At 43.7% G+C, this 25,998-nt stretch overlaps 1 protein-coding gene across 1 annotated transcript in view; it reads left to right on the top strand.

Annotated features, from left to right (window-relative positions):
* Nucleotides 1-1,148: 1,148 nt before the first annotated feature.
* Nucleotides 1,149-25,998, top strand: part of Ppp1r13b (protein phosphatase 1 regulatory subunit 13B) — a 39,032-nt gene continuing 14,182 nt past the window's right edge. Inside the window, exons 1-7 of the mRNA XM_028764457.1 lie at nucleotides 1,149-1,299; nucleotides 5,499-5,618; nucleotides 8,869-8,945; nucleotides 19,113-19,214; nucleotides 21,499-21,673; nucleotides 22,783-22,979; nucleotides 25,795-25,935. Of these exons, the coding sequence (XP_028620290.1) occupies nucleotides 1,152-1,299; nucleotides 5,499-5,618; nucleotides 8,869-8,945; nucleotides 19,113-19,214; nucleotides 21,499-21,673; nucleotides 22,783-22,979; nucleotides 25,795-25,935 (960 nt within the window). The 5' untranslated portion in view covers nucleotides 1,149-1,151. The remainder of the gene's footprint in view (nucleotides 1,300-5,498; nucleotides 5,619-8,868; nucleotides 8,946-19,112; nucleotides 19,215-21,498; nucleotides 21,674-22,782; nucleotides 22,980-25,794; nucleotides 25,936-25,998) is intronic.

Raw genomic sequence — 25,998 nt, 5'->3', positions numbered from 1 at the left:
GCTGTTCTGGAACTCACACTGTAGACCAGGCTGGCCTCGAACTCAGAAATCCGCCTGCCTCTGCCTCCCAAGCGCTGGGATTAAAGGCGTGTGCCACCACTGCCCGGCAAATAATCAATCTTCTTATGATTTTGTTTTTTTTAATTATTAGTTAGGAAGGGTGTTTATAGCTACGTAGTTATAAAACATATTCGCTTAGTTCTAGAATTTTTATTTAGTCTAGAATTTTTATGATTTTATGAGTTATATTTATGGCAAAACTGCAGAGATGGCTTAGTGTTAAGAATACTTGCAGAAGACCTGGGTTTAATCCAAAAACTACCATGGTATCTCACAGCCATCTATAACAGGGAACAGGGAAGTCCTCTTTTGATGTCTGCAAGCACATATATACATGCAGAGAAATATCAATTTAAAAATAAAAACATTTGATCTAAAAGCAACTTTTGCCAATGCATGAGATAGAGAATGAGTCCAGTTTTTTCCAGGTGGGAAATATTCACTTACGATGTAACCTTTTTCCTACTTGGTTTGAAGCATTGTATCATTTAAGTTTCTTTCCTTTTAAATGAGTCTGATTATGAGATCTGAGCTTGTCCCTTTTATATCTTTGCATTGTATGTTTTTTATTTAATTAATTAACTTGTATTGGGGGAAAGGTGCTGGTGTAGGTGTGTATGTCCTGGGATGCAAATATGGAGGGCTATCCTGGGAGTCTATTCTTTCACCATGTGGTCCCCCATATCAACTCAGGATTGAACTTAGGACGTTGGACTTGGTAGCAAGTACCTTTACCACTGAGCCATCTCAGCAGCCTATAATGTGAATATTTTTCTATTTAGATGTTTAAAATGTTATAGGTCTGAGTAGATGAGTGTTCTGCTTATATGTGTATCCTTGTACCACACGTATGCCTGGTGCCCACAGAGGTGCTAAAGAAGGCGTTGAATCCCCTGGATTTGGAGTTACAGACAGTTGTAAGCTGACGTGTGGGTGCTGGAAATCAAACCCAGCTCCTGTGCAAGAAAAACAAGTGCTCCTAACTACTGAGACATCTTTCCAGCCTGCAGTTGTGTGCTCACATAAAGTTAAAAATAGAAAGCTCTTTCTATGGGGAATCTAAATTGTGGTCTTAATCTTTTGTCCCACAGATGATATTAACCGTGTTCTTGAGCAACAATGAACAGATTTTAACAGAAGTTCCTATAACACCAGAAACCACCTGTCGAGATGTCGTAGAATTCTGCAAGGAACCTGGAGAGGGCGGTTGCCACCTGGCTGAAGTGTGGAGAGGAAGTGGTATGTCAGACTACCCTGTACTGGCCACATACAGCTCAGGGTGCTCAGTGGAAAACACTGCTGTGACTCCTAGTTACCTGTGGAGAAGGCAGCTGATGCAGAGAAAAACAACTGTAGTATAGGGGATAAGAGTCCAGAATATGTGACTAGTAGGATGGCTCTGTGGTATGTGGGCTCCTGTACCTCAGTGTGCTTATGAGGTCAGAGGACAACTTGGAGGAGTGAGTTCTATCCTTCTGTAATATGGATTCTGTGCATCAAACTCAAATCAGCCTTGGTGACAAACACCTTTACCAACTGAGCCGTCTTCCTGGCCCAGCAGCAACTGTTTTAATGTTTGTGTCTGGAGTGTGTTATGTTGTATTTTGTTTTAATATTTTGTGTCTAGGGTGTGTTATGTTGTATTTTATGGTGCTGGGGATGGAACCCAGAACCTTTCAAATGCTCAGTACACACTCTACCAATGAATGAGCTATTCCTCAGCTTCTGTCCTAAAAGCATCAGGAAGACAGCATGTGTAAGTAGTACGTCCCCAAAACAGCATCAAACTGAGAACAGTAAAATTCTGGCTTTTGTACGGAAAGACTTGTTAGCAAGCAGGCAAGCAAAGAAAATTCTCAAAAGATAATATGATTTCAGGTAATTCTGCAAAATTTATATCCTAATGAAGAAATTTAAACTGGGTGTGTTAGTGCATGCCTGTATCCTATAATCCTAGCACTCGAAGTGAAGGCAGGAGGATCAGGAGTTCAAGGTTACCCTCTTCTACATAGTGGGTGTGAGGCCAGCCTAGGCTACATGAGACCTCATCTTGAAAAACCAAAGTTAAGAACTAAAAAGAGAATAAAGAAGTGATTGAACTTAAAAAGGAGACAGCATCAGACCAACGCACGCAAGGTCCTGGTACCACAGACAAGCTGGAAAGGGTTGTGCAGATTTTAAATAGGAGTGACATTAGAAAAGTGATGCATAGAGAACACACACCTGGTGACTTAGGTGGGAATGAGTCTACACTGGATGCTGAGAGAGCCATCAGCCATGTGAGCGTGAGGTGACAGTAAGATAGATGTCCAGAGGAAGTGTCTCTCTCCCCAACCCTTAAAGACAGGTTATTTTTAAATACTTTTATTCTTTGGAAGTTTCATACTTTTAAACTTTATTATTATTTATAGTTGTGTATGTGTGTCTGTCCATGTGTGGGAATGTGCACATGAGTGCAGGCGCCCACAGAGATCAGAGGTGTGAAATTCCTCTGCAGGATTGTGAGCGGCCTGCTGTGGCTAGAGTGTGCTGAGATCCTTCTGGAGGAGCGTATATGCTCTCAGGACTGAGCCATCTCTGCAGCCCCTAGGACTCAAAATTTAAAACGGCCAGTGTAAACATTTCAAGTCTGATATGGACCTGTATATATAAACACACTACTTTTGAAACCAAAACTATAGTGTGAAATTTACTTTTTTATTGTTCAGCTTGTACTTGTTTTTTGATATGCAGTGGGTTGAATTTGGGCTAAGCACACGTGGATTTCATGTCATACCCTTGATATTGGTTAAGCAAGTGAGGCAGAGCTTGCCTACACATGGATGACAAAAGGTTCAAAATAATAAGTCATCCTGTGCATTGTATTGTAGCGCAAAGGAACACTTCGTGTACAATAAGCAGTCTGGGGCTAGAGCGATGGCCCAGTGGGGCACCCACCCTCTTACAGAGGATATAGGGTTGGTTCCCAGCACTTAATGGTTGCACACAATCTCTGTAACTCAGGTTTCACTGGGTCCAGCGTTCTCTTCTGGCCTCCAAGGCCCTAGGGACACAAACAGTAGTGCACATACATACGTGCAGGGAAAGATGCGCACACATAAAATAAAAATAAATACTTAAAAAATAAAATACATGAAAACCAAACAATGTAAAGTAACCCAGAGGGATGATGTCTGCACTGTATCAGTGTTCCCAGCACTTAGAAAGTAATCCCAGCACTTAGAAAGCTGAAGCAGGAGGATCATGGAGTCAGAGGAACCTGAACCACAAAGTGACACACTGTCTCCAAATCCAAAAGAGTAACAATGATGGCAATAAGAAGAAAAATAGTAACAGTAGTGACATGGGAGTAAAGGTAGGTGGCACCACTGCCCAGCAAGATAGGCTATCTCTGGTGTGCACAACGTTAATGATCTTGAGGTTACCAGAAAATGTCCAAAGAGGAATGCGACCTCTCCCAGAGTCGTTCATGCACTCAGGTCTAACCTGATTCATTACCGTTTTAACATGAAGTCCATGAGACATTCCATCCCTGTGTTGGCACCTTCACAGCAGATGCTCCTTGTCCCTCATAGTGGGTCAGGGGCTTCAGCTAGACTCTGGGCTGGGGGCTCCTTTCCTTACATGTCCCTGAAATTTTTTATCTTTCATATGTTCAAAAAATGAATCATCTCTTTTGATATAAGCAAAGTCAGTTAGGCAATGAGATGACCACTTAATTCATTTATGTGACAGTATAAATTCTATACCAAAACTAAGCAAGGAAAGTGTAGGCTAATCTTAGCTTGACTGTCTTGAGGCAGTGTATCATATAGCCAAACAGAGTTCAGACTCCTGTGATGCAGAGTGATGTGGAGTTTCTAATCGTCTTCCCTTTCCCTTAGTGCTGGAACCGTGCGTGCTGCCTGTGCAGTGTAGGGCACACCCAGGGCTTTCTACAAGCTAGGCAAACTTTCCCCCAACTTACCTACACCTCTAGTCCCCTTATTTTGAACATAGATGAGAAAATCCTAGATGAAATATCAGCTAATCCATTTCAACAGCAAGTTGAAAAGTTGTGCGACATTATTAAAGTCTGTTTATAAAGGAGAGAGCACTTGGTCCACGTGAGAGCTGTCGGCTGCATTCAAGATCAGAGTTCTCAGTTAGTTACCAGTGAGTACAGTGGGTTTCTGCCTGTTCAGTAAATGACCTGAGGTAACACTCACACTTGTCACACTTGTCTCTGTAGAAGCACACACCTGTTAGAACCAGCGGAAAAGAAGTGTTCTCCTTAGTCTTCTGCCCAAACATGCAATTTATTAAATCATCAGACAAACTCAGGTTAGGATCATTCCTCCAAATACCTGTCTGCTGCTCTGCATTGTCACAGTTCTAAAGAACAAGGACTGAGGAGCTGCTGAGGCCAGGGAGTTACACACTTAAATACGCTTTCCTGGCTGAGATTCTGTACAGAAAGGAAGCAGTAGTGAGAAGCTGCTGAAATCCAAAGAAAGCCAGTAATCGAACAGTAGTCTGCCAGTGTGAACTGCTTGGTCTTGACAAGTCTACACTAGGGAGACTCAGACAAAGGTATGTAGTACTGTCTTAGCAATTATTCTACTAGTGTAAAATAAAAAATTTAATGAGAGAGTGTCTCACTAGGTAGCCCAGGCTGGCCCAGGACCTCGTATTTTTAAGGCTGGCTTCAAACTTGCCATCTTCTTACCTCTGTCTCCCAACTGATGGGATTATAGGCATGGCATGCAATAGTCTAAAATTATTAATATTTCAGAATAAAAAATTCTTGAGAGATTATGTCTCAGTAGTTAAGAATACTTGCTGCTTTTGCAGAGGACCATTGTTCAGCTCCAGTCACTCATGTTAGGTTGCTGACAGCTTCTGTCTGCCTCCAGCTCTAGAGGACCCTGTGCCCTTCTCTGGCCTCCGTTGGTACCTGAATACCCCTGCCCATACCTACACACAGACATAGACACGTACACATAAAAAGAATTTTGAAAAAGAAAAGATAATATGCGTGTGGATATCTAGGTTCTATAAATGTGAGCCCAGTGTTCTGTGAGGCCCTGAGTTCAGTCCTCAGTACAAAACCAACAGAACTGCAGAGGAACCCACGGCAGTGCCGAGGCCTGTCGAAGCTTCACTGAAGAACTCAGAGCAGTGAGAACAGAGATGCAGTCAAGTTCACTCCCCTCTTGAATGCTGGAGGTGGGCTTTCTTTGTTGTGCATTATTGTATGTGTATGTTGCCCCACCCCCTTCATTTCTCATTAATCCTACTTGCTTATTAAAGTAAACTATGGTGCTTGTAATGTTCTTGGATTCATGGGTGGGGGTCGAGGGGGAGACAGACACAGAGAGAGCAAGAGAGCGAGCACTTGCTTTGACTGGTGTGAGTCCTGTCTTTGTTTCTGGAGTAAACTGTAGTCTTTCTCCTAGAGCGTCCGATCCCCTATGACCACATGATGTACGAGCACCTGCAGAAGTGGGGGCCTCGCAGGGAAGAAGTAAAGTTTTTTCTTCGCCATGAGGATTCTCCAACCGAGAGCAGTGAACAAGGTAGGGAAATGCTTTCTTCCTTACTCACTTGTTAACTTTCGTCATACTAGTTAATTTTAGAAAACATTATTCACACCTTTTCTTCCTGTACTCAAAATTGTTGGGAGAGAGAATGTATATCCACGTGCCCTTGACGTCTGCTGTCGCAGACTCACAGCTGTATGGGACATACTCACAAGTATGTCACAGCTGTAGGCACCGGCTCTACTTCCTTACAGGATGTGTCGTTGGTAAGGTGATGCACTCATTATGATAATGTGTAAACATGTAATGTACGAAGACATTAATCTTAATAAATACCACATATATCAAATATGCAAATTTTAAAATACAACCTTGAAATAATAAAAAGGTTATGAGAGATGTTTCTAATTTTAAAGTGGACCAGGCTTTTCTTGGTATTACATCATACCATAAAAGACAAGACCAGCAAGTATGCTACTTAAAATCAAAGCCAGGCGTGGTGGTACACACCTTTAATCTCAGCACTCAAGAGACCATGCAGGTGGATCTCCGAGCTCCAGGTCAGCCAAGGCTACATAGTAAATCCCTGTGTTAAAAACAAATAAAACAAAACCAAACTAGGCAGGCATGCTGGTTTTTTTCAGTCTGCCTCGAGGGCTTCTTACTGGCCACGTGAGAGCCTTGGAACTCATTAACTCTTCATGAACCACAGAGAAAAGAAAGGAAATGAAAGAAAATTGTTGACACAGACAACAAGTACAGGCACACGCACTCTGGTCAGGCCCAGCCACCTGTCTCATCAACTCAACAAGTGTTCATGCATACTTACATAGCATCAACATATACCTACGTATGTATGTATATACATATAGACAAATGGATACATACATTTGGTAGATACAACTGAGCCCCAAATGCCACACTTTATTCCTTCTTTCTGGCCTTCTTACACTGTCTTAGACAAAAGTTCTTTAGAAAATTACCTCACAGATAAAATGTTACACAAAAGGAGTTACAGAAGGATGTTGATGTTAAGTTCAAACAGTGCTTCATTCTCTAAGCTCATTATAAGTTCAGAGCCACAGTTTTACGTGGCCTTGCTGTATCATGGTGTATACCTGTGGCCTCATCCTTGGACGTGACCTAGAATGAATGTTTTTCCTTGATCACACATCTGTCCCAAGCCAATTTCTCTTCTTAGTACAATTTATGAAAGCCCTGTGTATTCCTTATTGTGCAGCCTTTACTTACTATTCTATGAGGAGGGGCCACATTCTGTTCTTAATTCTAACTTTATTATATTTTTATAGCAAAACAACTAAAACCATCTCCTTAAACTTTCTTCTTAAAATTATTTGAATCAAACCAGGAATTCTATAAAGTCATTAATTCATCTAAACACCATTAATTCATGAAAGTTCAAATTCATGTTGATCTGTAGGGAATTTGCTCAATAATGTGGACTGATGCCCAAGTACCACTAGGCTGTAGTGACAGGAAAGGTCTATCAGCAGTGAGGAACACTCTTGGGACGAAGTCTCTAAGGACACTGGGTTCTTAGAGCTCACACATCACAGGCCATGCACAGTGGTGGGCCATCTCCAGAGAACTCACCTGTGTGTCTTTAACCTTTCCTTGATGGCTCCTGACACTTTCCCTGTTGTTGTTGTTGTTGTTGTTGTTGTTGTTGTTTTTTCTCAAAACAGGGTTTCTCTGTATAGCCCTGGATGTCCTGGAACTCACTCTGTAGACCAGGCTGGCCTTGAACTCAGAAATCCGCCTGCCTCTGCCTCCCAAGTGCTGGGATTAAAGGCGTGCGCCACCACCACCCGGCGTTGTTGTTTTTGAGACAAGGCTTTGCTCTGTAGCCTCAGCTGGCCTGGTTCTCAATATGTGGACCAGGCTGGCCTCAAACTCATAGAGACCTGCCTGCCTTTGCCTCTGAGTACTGGACTTAAAGGAAGGTACCACCATGCCTGGTAGTTAAAATACACTGTTTTGTTTGTTTGTTTGTTTGTTTTTATACTTATTTTATTTACTTATTTATGTGTATGAGTGTTTTGCCTGCATCTATGTCTGTGCACCACATAACATGCTGGTGCTTTCTGAATCAGAAGAGTGTCAGATCCGCTGGGACTTGTAGTTACAGAGGGCTATGAGCCACCATGTGGGTGTTGGAGAATTAAACCCAGCGTCTTCAAAAGAATAGCCAGTGCTCATAAGCACAGAGCCATCTCTCTAGCCTCTTTTGATAAAGTCATGTTTGAGATTGAGTGTGTGCGTGTGTGTGTGTGTGTGTGTGTGTGTGTGTAATTAAAATACAAAAAGCAGTCCATGAAAAGACTTGATTGCAAAACATTTTTAGCTGTACTAAGTCTTGGATTTCTTGGGCTGGTATTTTATACTTATTCTCGATAAGTATGCAAGTAAGTGAAAAGTTGAAGGGTTGGTAGTTGTATCTGTTATTTTTTTTCTCATTTCCGTGGGGAAAATAACTGAGAGCCAAAGAGATGACTCAACAGCCCCTCTTCAGAGGACCTGAGCTGAGTCCCCGGCACCCAGCCACACTGCCTATAAGTCCAGGTCCAAGGGCATCCAGTACCTTCTTATGGCTCCCATGAGTACTGCCCTCATGTGCATGAGTCCACACACAGACACTTATGCATACAATTAAAAATAAAGTGTTACATGTGATGACACACACTTCTAATCCCAGCACTTAGAAAGCAAAGGCAGAGAGAGAAGCGTCTCTATGAGTCTACATGGCAAGTTCCAGGCCAGCCAAGGCTATATAAAATACAGCAAGACCTCGTCTCAAAAAAAAAAAAATAACCAAAAAAATAACAGTAATGATGATGAGTTTTTAAATCTGGAAATAATAAGTTCAGTACTCATGCATGAAACTCAAAAATATAAAATAAAAATCTAGAAAAGATAGCTGACAATGTTTCTTTTGGCTTCCAGTTTAAAAAAGACAGCTGTCCGTCACAGTGGGAAGGGTATGATGGGAAAGCTGCTCCAGCTGTGGGGTCAGGAGTGAGGCATTGCTCACACTCAGGAAGCAGAAGATGAGCGCTAGTGCTAGCTCTCTTCCTCCTTCAGTCCAGAAACCCAGACCGTGGCACAGTGTGACACACATTTGGGGAGGGTCTTCCCGGTCTCCCCACCTTAGTTAAACCTTTCTGGAAACCCTTCGTAGACACACACAGGTGGTTTGTGGTGTTTATAATCCAGCTATCAGTGTGGAAGGGCTATCACAGTGCACTTCATCTTCTCATCCCTGTAGGTGCCCGTCAGACCCAAGAGCAGAGAACTCAGAGAAATGTAGTAAATGGACCTGGAGAAAAGCGCACTGAAAATGGGGTAAGTCATGTGAACTAAATTGAATGTGTGTGTGTGTGTGTGTGTGTGTGTGTGTGTGTGTGTGTCTGAATTGTACAGAGCGCTGGCTCCATCTCTGCAGTGTAGATGCTCTGATTACTGTCAGGATTGAGGAACAGAGTAGGCGGAGAGGCACATGTCTGAGCAGTCGCAGGGAGAGAACGTCAGTACTCTGTAGCATTGGGCAGTAGGCTTGATGTTACAGTTAGGTCATATGAAGACTTCCTTTTTAGGAATATTGTGTTCATGGAGAGAACAAGGGGATAGGGAAAATTTATCTCTGATCTTTTTTTTTTTTTTTTTTTTTTGGTTTTTCGAGACAGGGTTTCTCTTTATAGTCCGGGCTGTCCTGGAACTCACTCTGTAGACCAGGCTGGCCTCGAACTCAGAAATCCGCCTGCCTCTGCCTCCCAAGTGCTGGGATTAAAGGCGTGCGCCACCATCGCCCGGCTATCTCTGATCTTTTTTGAAATTTTTATAACTTTTTCAAATAATTTTAAGACTAGAGGACTGGTGTATTTCTTTCCGCTCTGAAACTAACCAGACATTTAACCTTGGGCAAGTGTGTATGTGGCCTTGTTAGATGCTAGTAAGAAGGGCGGAGGGAGCCTGACTGTACACTGCTGCATGATTTGCACACTGGCTACAGTTGCCTCACCTCCTTGCTGCTTACTGACATGCTGGTTTTGTTGGTTTACCTCTGTGAATGCACAGGTTGAGGATCGCGTATTCAGAGGCTTTCCGATCTCATAGCTTTTCAGATTGGAAATACTTGCATAGGCTTCATTGATTGAATACCCTTAATCCAAAAGTATGGGATTTTGAGCTTTTGGATAAGGGAAATCTAATCTGAATTGCCACTGCTGCTGCCACCACCTCTTCCACCTCTTCTTCTTTCTCCCCCTTATCCTCCTCCTCCTAAGACTTTTAATCTTACGTATAAGTGATTTGCCTGCATGTATGTATCTATATATATACACCATATGCATGACCAGTGCCCATGAAAGCCAGAAGAGGGTTCTGGATCACCTGAAACTGAAGTTTCAGACAATTGTTAGCTGTCATGTGGGTGCTAGGATCCAAACTCAGGTCCTCTGCAAGAGCAGCACCAAATCTCTGCTTCTTTGAATCACATGACATCCATCTTTGTAAAAGAAGGATACTAGCCTCCTACTCCTTCCTCATCTTCCCTCTCCCAAAATTGTAAGCAGTATATAGCTTATATTGTCAAGGTTGACAATATTTATATACATGTATCTAATTCTAACTAGTTACCATTTTAGACTCTGTCTACAGAGTGTTCTGGGCTGTAATTCAGTTGTTAAGAGTGTTTGCCTAGGACGTATGAAGTTCTGGGTTCCATCTCCACCACCACACAAACCAAAAAGGTGTCATAGGCCTATAACTTCAGCAGCGAGGAGGTAAAGACAGGAGGGTTCTGGGTCATCCTTGACTGCATTGTGAGTTGAAAGCCATCTGGGATAGGTGAGAACCTGTCCTGAAAGGGAGGGAGGGAGGGAAGGAGGGAGGGAGAGAGGGAAGGAGGGAGGGAGGGAGGGAAGGAGGGAGGGAGGGAGGGATCTCTTAAGATTTCCTGACACAGCTCTGTGTAGCAGCACATGCCTGTCTTTCAAGCCCCAGGGAAGCAGATGGCAGCTTGCTTTCGTTCAGGCTAATCCTTGGCTACATCGTGAAGCTCTGGGCTATCTTGGGCTACATAATGAGACTGTCTCAAAATAGATGGATGGACAGTTGGATGGATGGATGCTCGGTGGAATCTCCGATTGTGTAAACGTAGTGGGATCTAAAGCGTCCTATGTGACCGCTCCTGTCACATGTCATACGTGCCAGGCTACATAACCTCCAGGACACAGGCACACATCACAGTAGAATTCAGAATTAACAGCATAGCTTTAAAAATCCTTTTTTTTTTTACATTTATGTGCGTTCGTGCATGCGTGTGTGTGCACACACGTGTTTGTGTTAGTGTGTGTGCTATAAGAGTATGTGGAGGCCAGAGGACAACTTGAGGAGTCAGTCCTATGCTTCTGCCATGTGGGTGTCAGGGCTGGGACTCAGGTTGTCAGTCTTGGTGGCTAGTGTCCTTACCTGTTGAAAATCCCTTTGAGTTCTAAGATTCTCCATGATCTAAGCTTCAGGGATGGTAATGTAAGACGAATGACAGAATAATATTCTTATGTGTAACAAAGGTAGAAGGCTACTTTTTATAGGTCTGTGATGTTTACTTCCTTGATAACATTGTTTATGTTAAGAGCAACACAATTTAGACCTGAAGCTACAATTAAAGTTTGTCTATGGAGCTGGAGAGACGGCTCAGCAGCTGGAACACCGGCTGCTAGTCCACACTATCCGGTTCAGTTCCCACCACTCACACGGAGGCTAGCACCCATCTGTAACTCCAGTTCCAGGGATCTACCACTCTCTTCTGGCTTCTGAGGGAACCCCATCCGTGTGCTGCACAGACATACAGGCAGACAAAACACTCAGACACATAAAATAACTTTTTAAAAGTGTGTCTCTGTTCCTTTAAAGAGTAATTAGAGGAAAGTCTGAGATCCCGTCTAGAGAACTAACTGCTTCGAGCATCACATCAAAGATGATTTAATATACTTGATAGCACACACACCTGCCTTTTAATCCTGTGGTGCATCGCCTAGTAACGCACTTCATTGTCTCCAAAGCACCTTACACGCATTTCTAAATTAACAAGATGTTAGGAATCCTTTCCCCGTGATTTCTGTGTTCCGGATGGAGCAGTTGCATCTTAGTGTTCTGTGTGTGAGCTGAGACAAGGAAGAACAGACAAACAGAGCTGTGGGGGAGAACCATGTGTGGGTTGGAGTACAGCAGGATGCTGGACCTCTGTGAGTCATGCCCAGTAGCTGTTCAAGCAAGGGCTGGGGAAGTTCTCTACAGCCTGCAAGTCAGCAGGACATGCTGCTCTAGGTAGTGGTTGACTGTGCCACACAGGTACTTGGCTTACTCTCTCTTGTGTGCCCTGTGTGCGGCTCTAAAGACCATGGGTTCTTTGATTCAATGCAAGTGTTCACACATATGACTTACTACTTTGAAAGGACACAGTGCATGGTAAAGTGTTTTCTTTGGTAGAGTTCTGGATGCCCTTAGTCCTGCTTCCTCAGCCACCCTTGCTGAGAAAGCGACCTCCTGCTCTACTGACACATGTCCAGCATACTGTGAGTCCAGGACATTCTGTTTCTTCACGTGTTACAAGCAGAGCTCATCTTTAGGTCTATGATCTATTTTGAGTTAATTTTTGTGTATGGTAAGGTAGAATTCCAAATTCATACTTTTGCATTGTTTTATTATTTGATAAAAAATATACTATCTTTTCACCTAAATTGCCTGACATATGATCAATTGAATAAAAATGTCATGATTGACTTTTGGAAGCAGTTATTAGTGTGGTCACTCAGTGTTCACTTTTCCTGTGGTACTGAGGCCATGGTTGTGCATGTCAGATAACAGTTGTCTAGGAAAGTAATCTAGACGTTAACTACTCTAGGTAGAGGTGGGGTCAGGCCAGCATCTAACTGCTTCTGAGGCAGTTTTTGCTTAGTCTGCCTTGTTGCAGATAGATGCCTGTTGTTTCATCCCTTGCCAGCAGTTGATGTCACACCTCTGCCTGGGACGCCCATCCAGGGTCACCTGTGGCTTGGGCTCTGCTCAGTACCGTCCAGTCCCCGCCGCTTCTGTACACCTACTGTGTATGTCATATGGATGTCAGGAGTCTCTTTACTTTCATTTAGTGGCATTTGGGATTTAATGAAATTAGGAATAAATAGTCCTCTGTTTATGAGTGGGGCCATATAAATTCATTCTGACTTTGTCAAACTTACTGATTCTGAGGCTTAGCATCTATTAATAATTCTATAAAGTTCCCTACGGGCATTTCATCTTCCTCCCCCTTTTCCTGTTGGATCTTAATTAGATTTTTTTGTTTTGTTTTGTTCTCCTTGGCTCTTAAATTTCCTTTGCTTTGTGTTGTGTTCTACATTCTTTAATAAAAGACATTTTTCAGCCAGTGAATTTGTCTTCAACTATATCTGTTTGGTTGCTTAGTACACATAAGGTGGTCTTAATATTTGTAATGGAAAAAAAACAACAAAAACAAAATCCAGGAGGAAATACTTGAGACTCATGCTCAATGATTAACTTATAAGTTAATATACTAAAGATATAAAGAATTCCGAAAACTGAATAATTTTTATTCATGTTTTTATTTTTTTAGTTAATATTTTTATACATTTTTATCATGTTTTTCTCCTCCCCAACTTCTCTCAGATCCTACCCACCTAACTTTATATTCTCTCTCTTATTCTCTCTCTTAACAAATGGGGAAAACCCATAAAACAAACAAACGAAAAAATAAGACAAAAATGCCAAAGCGAAACATAAAGCTCACAAAAAAAAAAAAAAGTGGCATTTATTTTGTAATTGTGTTCAACATCATTAGTGTTTGGGAAAATACAAACTAAAATCATTCTAACACCTAGTGCTAAAAGGCTGATATAGCAGGTTTGATCTGGCGTGGAGAGGAGAGGCAGGAACCAGATGCACTGCCGGGTGGGAACGTAGACACTGTAATCTGCAGAGCGTTTGGCAGCTTGGAATTTAAATGTCAGTCTGCCATATAAACAACACTCTGCTGCTGAGAGAAGCCAGTCTTTGCGGAGACGTCAGTGTGGATGGCTAGAGAGCCATATCCAAGACGGGCAAAGCCCGAGGGCAGATGCCAGCTCTGGGTTTCTTTTGTTGCCCAAGGCTCTGCCTTCTGCTGATTGCTCTCTTTGCTCAGTGAAGCTTCTAAGAATGGAAAAACACCCATATGCATAAAATAAATTAATTAGAAATTTAAGATAAATATGTTTAATCTTGTATTTGGATGGTTACCGTGAGTGTAGCTCCAGGTATCCTATCAGCCATGATCTTGTGAACAGTCACTTGCCGTGGTACTTTGGCTATGGTTCTCATTGGAATCCACATGCACTGGGTTTTTGCTGCAGGGTCTTCTCTGTGGCCCTGGATGTCCTAGAATGACTCATAGAGGTCTGTCTACTGGGATTAAAGGTATCCTCACTGTGCCTGGCACTGGCTAGCTCACACACTCTCTCTTTTTATATATTTGTTTGCTTGTTTTATGTGAATGAGTGTTTTGCATGTATGTATATCTGTGTATCTGTGCACCACATGTGTGCTTGTTGCCCATGGAGGCCAGAAGAGGGCACCAGAGCCTCTGGAGCCAGAGTTACAGACAGTTGGGAGCCACCACATGAGTGTTGGGAACTAAATCCAGGTCTTCTGCAGGAACAAGTGTTTCCAATTTCTGAGCCATCTCTTCAGCCCCTTTTTTGTTTATTTATTGTGAACTGTGCACACAGAAAAATGTATAAAATGTGCTGTTCAAAGAATTACTCAGAGGCTCTGAGGATTTCCAGTCAAACTTAGAATTTCTCAACTTATTCTTTTTAAACCAATCCTATGTTGTTTGTTTTAGCTCTGAAGACACTTAACACAAGATGTTTGATGGTGGTAACTTTTAAACTTCTGCTCAGATTTCTCAGGTTGTTTTAGAGGAAGAAATATAAACAAAAAGCAGTTGTATTAAAAATACAGCAGAGGGCTGGAGAGATGGCTCCAGTAGTTAGGAGCACTGACTGCTCTTCCAGAGGTCCTGAGTTAAATATGTTGGCTCACAACTGTCTGTAATGGGATCTGATGCCCTCTTCTGGTGTGTCTGAATAGTGTGACAATGTACTCACATAAAATAAATAAATAAATCTTTTTTTAAAAATACAGCAGAAGTAGAACACAGTTCCCAAGTAAGTTGTGGCTCAGGTAGCTGCTTCAGAGCACCGTCAGAGGTTGCCAGAGGGAGCGGGAGCTGTCAGGGACTTCTGTAGAGATGGACGAGGGGAGGGCAGATTTGGTAGTGGCATAAATTGTAACTGAGGTGTAGGTGTGCCAGCTATGGGGACAATTAGAGTTCACTACTCTGAGCTTCAATTAAATCTCTTTTTGAGACCAGTTCCTGTTACTGTCCAGGGGTCTTGACTGGGTTTGTCTTCTCTGCTGGCTAAAGATGAAAAGGCAGGGAAAATCTCAACCACAATAGGTAACAGCAGGGATAATGGCAGATCTCAGACACATCGGCTAGCAGACTCTGCTAAAAGAAAGGTTTTAAGGGGTGAGTACACACACCCAGTCTCTCCTTGATGACAGGGGGTTGTAAGGGTCTCTGAAGGAGGTCTTCCTTCCTCAGTTTAGAGTTGTTCAGTTTGAACCAAGACAGAGAGGCTGATGGGTCCATAGCTTTGGGATGAAGATGTCCTGATCTGACCTTGACCTTGCAGGACCAGTCCACAGGCAGTGCCCACAGGAAGTTCACCATCTTTATTATCTAGATTTGGTCCATCTCCCTATCTGTGCCTGTCAGGGAATCTTCTTAACAGTTCCTCAATACAAAACAATTTCCATACATATAAAATACAATGGTAACATGTTTATGTAGGAATAGTGTATACATGCTGCTTTGGTTGCCAGACAGGAAAGCGGTGGTTCACAGGAGGGGAGCTGTGGTGTGAGGTGCAGGGACACTCTTTTGTATACTAGTATTTTGTCTTGTGGGTGGATTGCTCTCAGCATGGACTTAAAGGACAACAAAGCATCTTTAGGATAGCAGTTGCCAAGACAAGAGAGCTTCAGATCAAGAGTAGAACGTGTGTCCAGTAGAGCAGAAGCACTGAAGAGCCACACATTGCCAAAGGCCAGTCTGAAATGTCCAAGCACATGCGCAGTTCCAAGTTATACCAGTGGGTTGGGGAAGCTACCAGTGGGTTTTTCCTCCCTAAATTATAACACCAGAATATCATTTTTTTTTAAATGGGACTTGTGAGTGTAGTGAAGTGATGTTTTGGGGACGCGTATTAGTTACTTTCTGTTGTTATGAAAGAATGTCCTGGCAAAAAGCAACTCAAGAGGGGAAAAGGGGCCACGTGATTGGTGGTGCATGCCTTTAATCCCAGCGGAGGCTGGTGGGTCACTGCATGTTCAAGGCCAGCCTGATCTATAGAGGAAGTTCCAGGACAGCCAGGACTACACAGAGAAACCCTGCCTCAAAAAGAAAAAAAGAAGAAAAGAAAAAGGTTGTTTTTGGGCAGAGTTAATCATTATGGAGAAGCTGTGACAAGAAGACAGGAAAGGACCAGTGCAGGAGCAAGGGACCAGCTGGTCATAGTGTGTCTACACACAGGAAGTAGGACCTTGGCATAACACATCAAAGCCAGTATTGTACTTCTTCCAGCAAGGCTCTACCTCCTGAAGTTTCTAGAACCTCCTGAGCAGCCGCAGCCTGTGAACCAAGTGTTCAAATACAGGAGTCTGTGGGGACAGCTCTCATTCCAACCTCTACAGGACTCCACCCACAGCAGGAGAGCCTGGGATATTTCCCCTGAGGTCACCAGGGTCAGCCAAAGTGTGCTACTAGTCTACATCTAGTACACTTTATACTTCCCTCGAGCAGCTCAAGCACGTGACAGACAGACAGACAGACAGACGCATGCACGTACGCATGCACACAGCACCTCCCAAGCTCACAGCACCTTCCAAGCTCCAAGATGGGAGTCCCCATGTGTCTGCCATTTCTTGTCCTGCCCCCACTCCCTCTGCCTCACTTCCGTTTCCAGCAGTCTCCCTTTACTTGGATGTTTGTTTTGGTGGGCCAGTGGGTTTAGTTAGGCTTGCTCACAGGAGCACTGATGAGCAGTTATCTCAGGAGCACAGGCAGTTTACCAGTGGCTACTGTCTCAGCAACCATTAACTGTCAGTAACCCTGGAGGAAGGCATGGAGTCGGGTGAAACCTTACCCATCCTGACAGGATGCTGACAGCCCACTCCTATGCAGTTCCTATAAAGTCGTCAGAGCTGCTGTGAGGCCAAGAGCTCAACAGGCATGCCGTGCCCCAAGTCAGGGTCCGTACCATTCCTCTCTGTCCTCCAGCTCCTTCGGCTTTGTTCCTCCTCTTCATGTTCCCTGAACCTCGATTCGGGTGGCATAGATAGCCCATTTACAGCCGAGCAGTCAGTTGTCACTTACTCAGCATTTGGGCCAATTGTAAATCTCCACAGTAACCATTCACCACTGTAGACTGAAGCTCTCTAACGGAAACTCACAGGGGCACTGAGCTGGGGCATAAACCTAAGTATCTAGGAGGCAGTGTGGTGGTCACAGCATGTTCATTAGCAAGACAGCAGCATTGGCTTATCCTCTAGGGCCTATGACTAAGCTAAAAATGGCAGGCATGCGCTTCTCCACAGAGCAAGCCCAGCTCCAGTCAGAAGGCAGTGGGTGCCCTGTAACTGCAGCAGTATGGTCCAGTGAGCACATCCTGCGTAGCAAGTCAGCAATGTCGGGTGCAGGTCCGCAGCTAAGTGAAGCTGCTGACGTTGCTCTCCCAGAAGTCTGTGCAGGGGAACTTTAGTTTTGGTAGAACATGTTTGTGTTAAAATGGAAGCTTCTGTAACTTGACAGCTTAAAATAGCTATTTTTAGGGACTGGCAAGATGGCTTAGAGGCCAAAGGTGCTTGAGGAAAGCATCTTCCTTCTGCATGTGGGAAGGAAAGAGCTGCCTCTTCAAATTATCCTGACTGCCTATGGTATGTGTGCAAATTAATTTATTAACTAAATAATGTACAATATCTAATTTTTAAAAGAGTGGCTCTACATTGCTCCATCAGGATCTTTAGATAAAAGAATAATATTCAGGTAGAATGTTGAACAAATCCTGGTTTGAGTCGGTATTCCTGGAGCTTAGAGTATGCTCAGATAATCCTAAGAGTTTAGGAAGAGGCAGAGCTGGTAGCGTGTGGGCTGCAGCTGGAGAGACAGCACAGCAGTTAGAGCCTGTTCTTTCAGAGGACCCAGATTCAATTCCAGCACCCACATGGCTGCTCACAACTCTCTAACTCTGCCTGCCTCTATGGGAAGCACAGACATCCGGCAAAACACCCATATACGTAAAATTAAATTCCAAAACTAGAAAAATAATTGTAATTGTAAGAGGTTAAAAAGTGCCAGGCCTTAAAGGGATCGAGAGAGAGAGAGAGAGAGAGAGAGAGAGAGAGAGAGAGAGAGAGAGAGAGAGAAAATGTAGAAGTAGGTAGTGAGGATCTCAGGGGTGTCATACAACACAGCCTTCCTGGTTAGAAAGGAAGGGTTCAGAGGAAGACCAGGCCTTTAGGATGGCACTCTGCTGCTTTTCTGAGCTGCCTCCTTTGGCTCTGTCCTAACTTTTCCCATGGCTCCTCTCCCAGAGTCCTCACACACCAGCATGTGGACTTGAAGGATATGTGCACAGTGCACAGAGCACATCTCAGAGAATCTGGCTTGTGCATGGCGAGGCTTAGTGAGTTGTGCTCTGTGTGAAGGGCTAAGAGGACAACAGACTGCCTGCATTGCCGTATTGTGCTGTCTGCTTCTGTGTGCTTTCCCATCTGTGAGGCAGAGTGCCCCTGGCAACTGCTGATGGACGTTCTGAGGCTTGTGTAGGACAGGTATACGGCCAGTCATCGGGCTCCACTTCTTTCTTTTTATGTCCAACCTACATGCACCATTCTGTCAGGTAATAGCTGAACCATACAGAAGGTTTTCAATGAATATTTGCATTTTAGAATCTATTTGTATTTCAGTGTCTCTAGAGCAGTGACAGTGAATTTTTGGGGGCAGGGATCATCTGTATATTTACTTTTTTGGTTGTTTGTCTTTAACCGTTTGCCCACCCTGTTTGCTCAAATACACCTGTTAAATCCCGCTTCAAAACAGAAGAACTTCAGTTATGAACACCTACAAATGGTCATGTAATATTTTATTAAATATAGTATCTGAGATTTACTCATTAGAAAAATGGTATTTAGAAAAAAAATACCTGTTATTTACCTTTAATAAAAGTAGTCACCAGATAGGTGAAGTTCTTGTCAGGAAAAAAACTAAGTTTTATTCTTCTAATTCCTTGGGAACCTATCTAAAACCAAGCCGTGTGTGAATTGTGACACTTAGAGAAAGGAATTCTGCAGAAGGAAATACATACCAATGAGTTCTTTTGTTCCCTACAGGTCGGGAATCCACGTGTTGAACTTACTCTCTCAGAACTTCAAGATATGGCAGCCAGGCAGCAGCAGCAAATTGAAAATCAGCAGCAAATGTTGGTTGCCAAGGTACATTCAAAAGAATCATGATTCACAATGTGTAATTTTCAACATGCTGTTACGGTTGAGGTCACCGTCATGGGTGGTGAGATGGGGCTGTGCCAGGGAAGTCAGTCTGAGCAGCATGTGTGGTACATCCTGTAGTGGCACACGTGCCGGAATCTTCTTGATGTTGGAGTTGCATCAGAGCCTTTGGTCTTTGGTACACATCCGTTACAGAATGGTGAGTGATTGGTCTAACCAAATGGCTGGCAGAGTGTGCAAAGATCCCTGGGTGTGATCTCTGCCGTGTAGTAGGTTTTGCTATCCTAGAGGAGACTGGCAGTCTGATGAAAGCTTTGGTGGGGCCCTGGAAGAGTGATAGCCAGTTAACAACTGGGCTTTCCGAGTGCTTTCCCACATTGACGTGTTAGGGCTATTACAGTGTGGGCATCGGTGGGGCCATTACATATCCCATGTCCTGCTTGTGGGTAAACACCGGAAGTGGGTTTGGAGAGTTTTCTAAGTCATGGTTTAGTTGTGCTTGATAATCAAGTAGAAAAAAATCAGAGCTACTACCTATCCCTCTTGAGGTGATTCATGCTGCCTTAAAGCAAAGCAAGCCCCTGAACGACAGCCTTTAGTCCCAACATTCTAGAGGCAGAGGTAGACGGGTCTCTGTGAGTTCAAGGCTAGCTTGATCTACAATTTGAGTTTCAGGACAGCCAGGGCTACACGGAGACCCTGTCTCAGGAAAGAAAAACAACAAATAAAAAGGGCCTCTGAACATTCTGGCTTGGCTTGCTATCCTCTGTGTTGTGTTTTTCTTTTGTATATGTGTGTTTAGGTGTTAGTAGCACGTGTGCCATGGCATAGGTGTAGGGAAAAGACAAATTCTTAGAGTTGGTCTCTCCCTCCACCATCTGGGTCCCGGGAGATGAGCTTAGGTTCAGGCTTGGGAACAGTGCCTTTACCCATCTGGCTGGCCTGTCTGTCCTCTCTGTAGAGTTACTCAGTCAGCAGGGCCTAGTCTAGTCTTTCTTTTATGCAGATGAGAATTGGTTGTATTTTCTTGAAAATGTATCTTTAATAAGATGTCTGACAAGATGGCCTGAATTCCATTCCTGGAGCTCACATCTTAGAAGGAAAGAAGCAGTGTTCCTGTGGGCTATCCTCTGACTTTTACTGAAGCAGTTCCTGTGGGTTATCCTCTGACTTTCACTGAAACAGTTCCTGTGGGTTATCCTCTGACCTTTACTTGCACATCAAGGCACACATGTACCCACACACTTATACTCACACATTTTTTTTAAAGTTGTTTCAAAGCTTATTGGACCTCAAGAATTATAAAAACAGTATTGTAGAGCTGGAAAGATAATTCAGCAGGTCAGAGTAATTGCTGTTGTCCAGAGGACCTACATTCATCTCCCAGCACCCACATCAGACAGCTCACAACTGCCTGTAACTCCAGCTCTAGGGGATCTGACACCCTTTTCAGGCCTCTGTGGGCTCTTGCACACATATGTCATGCATAAAACACACACACAAATGTAATGACGAAAGCTATAGATTCTTTACACAATATAAACAACAAGTTAATTTCCAATCTGAAATATTTGAGCATGAATTTCTGTACCTTCATGAAGTGAGTGAAGCCTGTGGATTCATGTGTAAGGCTATGTGCACGGATGGGACCACACACACTTACTGCTGACTTAACTCTTAAGGCATGTTTTCACGTGAGGAGGAGAAAAACTGGTGAGAAGCACTGTGTGCATTTTATTGTAGGATTGTCCTATTGTAAAATGTTTCACCATTTAAAGGTACTAACTATGAAGAAAGCAAACAGTCCCTTGATTGCTTAGCATGAGGTAAAGATTGGAGGTTCATCTAGTGATCTTCTTTCCATGTGGGCAGAACTCTTTACTATTTAGGAAATTGAGTGTGGGATCCTTAGAAGTAGGATCAGGAGCCCTGAGCAGACAGACAGCAGGAAGCAAGGCCGCTGGGACTCGCTTGACAGATACTATGGCATGGGGAGGGAAACGCGGAGCGGACCCGAGTCCTTGCTGTGACCTTTCAGCAGAGGCACCAGCATGTGCAGATCAGTGGATGTAGTCAGGTCTCCTTAGATTCCCAAACTCAAGTTGCCTCACACATATGGACGTCCAGTTATGTCACTTTTGTGTGGTCTGCTGTGTGCAGAATTCGTTCAGTGTTCTTTAACAGGTGATGCTATAGGGTGCGCTCAGTTTGTTTGTTTGTTTGTGTAAAGTTTCCATTTGCAGAGCTTAGATTTTTCATTCTTTATTAGGAGCAGCGTCTACATTTTCTAAAGCAACAGGAGCGCCGCCAGCAGCAGTCCATTTCTGAAAATGAAAAGCTTCAGAAACTGAAGGAGCGAGTGGAAGCCCAGGAGAACAAGCTGAAGAAGATCCGTGCCATGAGAGGACAAGTTGACTACAGCAAAATCATGAACGGCAACCTGTGTACGTGCTGCACGGCCTTGTGCCCCACACCCAGGCTAAGTCAGGGCAGACCGGCCAGTGGCCTGGCAGTCCCAGTCACAAACCCAAGTGACACTGTGCGTGTTCTAACACTTAGCTCTCCCCCGCAGCAGAAAGGATGGAGCTCATTGGGTTAACTGCGATTTTTAATTATATACTCTTTCTCCGAAAAGAGCTAATGAAGTCTGAATGAGGTTGTGTTCTAGGATGGTATTTTTTGAATTCAATTTCCTGAATTTCTTAAAATATAAATTTAATTATGGGTTTTTATAGGGTACAATGTAATAATTCTATGAATGTATCTTATGTGTATTGGTTAATCAGGCGGTTCACATTTCTGTCTCCTTAAACATAAAATTTTGATAAACTTATGGTGATTTTTGCATATTTATAACATTCGGTGATGGACTGGTGTCAGGTTGCTCCAGGGCTATAATAGTAGTCTGTCTTTGTTTAAGTACTTAAGTTTCATCCATGCAGTAAGATGACCATACAGCCAGGTACGCTCCACATGCCTGTAATCTCAGCCCTTGAGAGGCAGAGACTGTGCAGTGAGGCCTCATCTCAGCAAACAGTTACAGTTACATCACACAGGTGCTTCTCTTGCTTCTCTATGGACTCGGGTTTGTTGTGTTTGTTTCTCAGTTCAGCTAATGCCTGTTTAATGTTACAGCGATGGGTAAGACCTTCACAACAAACCTTGTATCTTGTTCTCTGGGATCTGAAGTGCTTTGATCAAACTAGCTTTTGAATTGATACCCCTAAAGAACATTCTGTAACTAATGGAAACATAGTTATTGAGTTTGTGAATAGTCATGTCATGGAATTCAAAGCCTGTTGGTGTGTTTTAGAGTCAGGTAGGCTAGAACACCTGCACAGCAAATCTCATACTCAGAGCTTCTTCATCCCTAGCTCTTGGAAGGAAAAAACTCTGTTTTGCATTGTACATATACTTTATCTTTATTATTTTATTTTTATGCATACGCTTTAATCCAAGGCTAACACTAAATAATACCAGAATTATGTGTAATGAATAGAAATGAAGACAGTATAGCCTTTAAATAACCATTTTTCTTTTTTGGTAATTGCAGCTGCTGAGATAGAAAGGTTCAGTGCCATGTTCCAGGAAAAGAAGCAGGAAGTTCAGACTGCAATCTTACGAGTTGATCAGCTTAGTCAGCAACTAGAAGATCTAAAGAAAGGGAAACTGAATGGGTTCCAGTCATACAACGGCAGGTTGACAGGGCCAGCGGCAGTGGAGTTAAAGCGACTGTACCAAGAGCTGCAGGTAAGAGCCTGGGTCTGGGGATGGTTAAATGCAGGTATTCTCCTCCTGACTTTCTCTTTAGAATATCATGGGTATTCTGAGCCTGGAAACAGATTCATAGATCCTAACTTCATAGTGGCTCTGTCATCTACATGTAAATGCCTTCAAAGGGTTCACTCCTAATACCTCCTCAGTGCAGGCTAGGGCTTGGGACTTACTTAGGGAGACAAAACAGTCAGATTTCAGCCTTCGACATTTCCATCTCTCAGGCTTGGAGAAATGGTTCGGAGCTCTTAAGTACTTACTGTTTGTGCAGAAGACTCAAGTTCAGTCTCTAACACCACATGGTTCACAAGCATCTGTGACTCCAGGGGAGCTGATGCCCTCTCCTACCCTGTAGGCACTTACACACACAGAATGTGCGTACCATTCATCCAACACACACACACACACACACACACACACGTACACATAAATAAAACAATAATAATAAAATGTCAGTTACAGTTCAGTGGTGTACTGTATTTGGAATTTAGGGTTATCTTTGTGACCCTCCAGTTACGTCCGTAGTTGAAGTTCTTCATTCAGTGGCCTGGAGTTTGCTCCTGGATTCTGTAGAGCTGCTGCAGGGGCTGCCCCCAAGACTGAGTGCTGTTGGCCCTTGTCCTGCATGTACTCTGAAGAGGATGAATAGTTGAAGATGTTGGTCCTGCTTCTGTTCCATAAGAACTCTGCTAGGCAAGAAGAGCATGAACTCAAGGCCAACCTGTGTATATAGGAAGTTCCTGTCTCAAAAAACAAAGATTGGTGATCCTGGTCAGTGGTGGAGTTCTTGCCTGCCATTATTTATAAAGCCCTGGGTTCAGTCTCTGGCACCAGAACTCAGGCAGACAGGAGCTACTTCTGTACTGTCTTGGCGGTGCTGTGCCTGCTCACAGTGGCGGGTCTTCTCTGCAGACATTCAGACAGCCACATTTCTTTCTTCCCTCCATTCCCTTCTCTTTCTTCCTTCTCCCTTCCTCTCTCCTTCTGTCCCTCCCTCTCTTCCTCCCTTCTTCCCTCCCTCCCTCCCTCCCTCCCTCCCTTTTTAACACAGAGTTTCTCTGTATAGCCCTGGCTATCACAGAACTCACTTTGTAGACCAGGCTGGCCTCAAACTTAGAGATGTGCCTGCCTCTGCCTCCCTGCCTCTGCTGGGGCTAAAGGCGTGCGCCACCACCGCCCGGCATGAATCTGACCTTTTAACTAATATAAACATAGTTTCTACTTTAGAAAGTGCTCTACTTTATTAAGCTAATGGGAAACATTTGATCCATAAATTATGTTTTCCGTAACAACTAGGGGTAGGGGAGGTGCTCTTGTTGTTGAAGAACACAATAAATATTAAAGGCACAGAGTCTTGTGCTTCTAGATTACTCTGCCAGGAATCAGAACTTAGAATTGAGTATTCTCCAAAGTAGAAGTACAACAATTGTCGTGTCAGGCCACTCTCTTCTCTGACATCCACGTCTGCCTATCAGAACAGCTAAACTAAGTCAGAACAGCCCAACAAGAAACAGAAAATACTAAGTCAAGAGATCTGAGAGAGATCTGAGGTTGTCATATAAGCTGTTCCTTGCTGTCCCTATTATTCTAACCCTAATAAAGGGACTGTGTTACTGTAGCAAATGTTGTATTTGTCACTAGCCATGAATTTTGGAATTAGTTACCGTGCATTTGTAACATAGGGTCATACAGAGATGGCCTGGCTGTCACATGTCCACAGACACTTCTGCATTCACAGATAGAGTTGTCATGGTCAGCAAAAGCAGGCCTGTCAGTGAAGGCGTGCGCTGAGATGCGGCCTCACAGTCAGCATGTGCTGTGTGCCAGGCAGCAGTGTACAAAGGGGGCACTACAGTCACTTTTGTTTGAGTGATTTTATACAACAAAATCTTTGAGGGGTGTTGGGTTGGTTTTTGTTTTTGTTTTTGTTTTGATATGGGGTTTCTCTGTGTTCCCTGGCTGTCCTGGAACTCTTTCTGTAGACCAGGCTGGACTTTAACTCATAGAGATCCACCTGCCTCTGCCTCCCAAATACTGGGATTAAAGATGTGTTCCACCACTGCCTGGTTGTTATATAATAAAATCAATCAAATGTACATTCAGAAATGGTTACAGGCTATAAGGGTTGGTTTGTTTGTTTAACAAAGAGAGGTCTCATGTTTTATGTAGGCCCTGAACTTAGTATGTATGTAGCCAAGGCTAGCCTGAAATTCCAGATTCTCCTGCTTCCATCTCCCTAGTGTTAGGACTGCAGGCATGAGCTACCTTCTCTGGCGTACTCATTATCAGTTTAGCTTGGTGTTTCTATTGATCTCAGAGACTCTCTGCAGCCGCCATTTTATCACGTGCCTCTTGCTGGTAGTTCTGTTGCTAAGTTTTGAGAAACAAATGAGTTGTATACCAGGAGCTCTTTGTAGTTGTTTTTTTTTTTTTTTAAATTGGGAGACAATGTCTCGCTATGTACCCTGGGTGGCCTGGAACTCAGACAGCCACCTGCCTCTGCCTCCAGAGTGCTGGGATTAAAGGTGTGTGTCTCCACATGCAGTTCCTGACCAGCTGCTTTCTGGAATGCTTTAGTCTACTTTTTAAAAAGTCTGTTGATGGATTTATGGAGTCTGAATCCCTTGCAGCGGTGTGAATGAGCACCATGCCGTGGCCAGGGCAGACCGGCCCTGAAGAGACAGACGTAACACTTCTGGATTCACATGTGGAACCCACGTAGGACCTGCCTACTAGACCCCTGACAGGATGTAGTTAGTGCAACTGTTAATTTGTATTTTCTACTTTGCAGATCCGTAACCAGCTTAATCAGGAACAGAATTCCAAGCTCCAGCAGCAGAAGGAGCTCTTGAACAAGCGCAACATGGAGGTGGCCATGATGGACAAGCGCATCAGCGAGCTTCGGGAGCGCCTGTACGGCAAGAAAGTCCAGGCACGTGCACGGCACGGCTGTGGGCGGGACCGCCGCTGTGGGCGGGACCGCCGCTGTGGGCGG

Source organism: Grammomys surdaster, unplaced genomic scaffold, assembly GCF_004785775.1.
Source record: "Grammomys surdaster isolate TR1022 unplaced genomic scaffold, NIH_TR_1.0 144, whole genome shotgun sequence".
Classification (NCBI taxonomy): Eukaryota; Metazoa; Chordata; class Mammalia; order Rodentia; family Muridae; genus Grammomys; species Grammomys surdaster.
The sequence above is the reverse complement of the archived record's forward strand: the minus strand, read 5'-3'. Positions and strand labels throughout refer to the sequence as shown.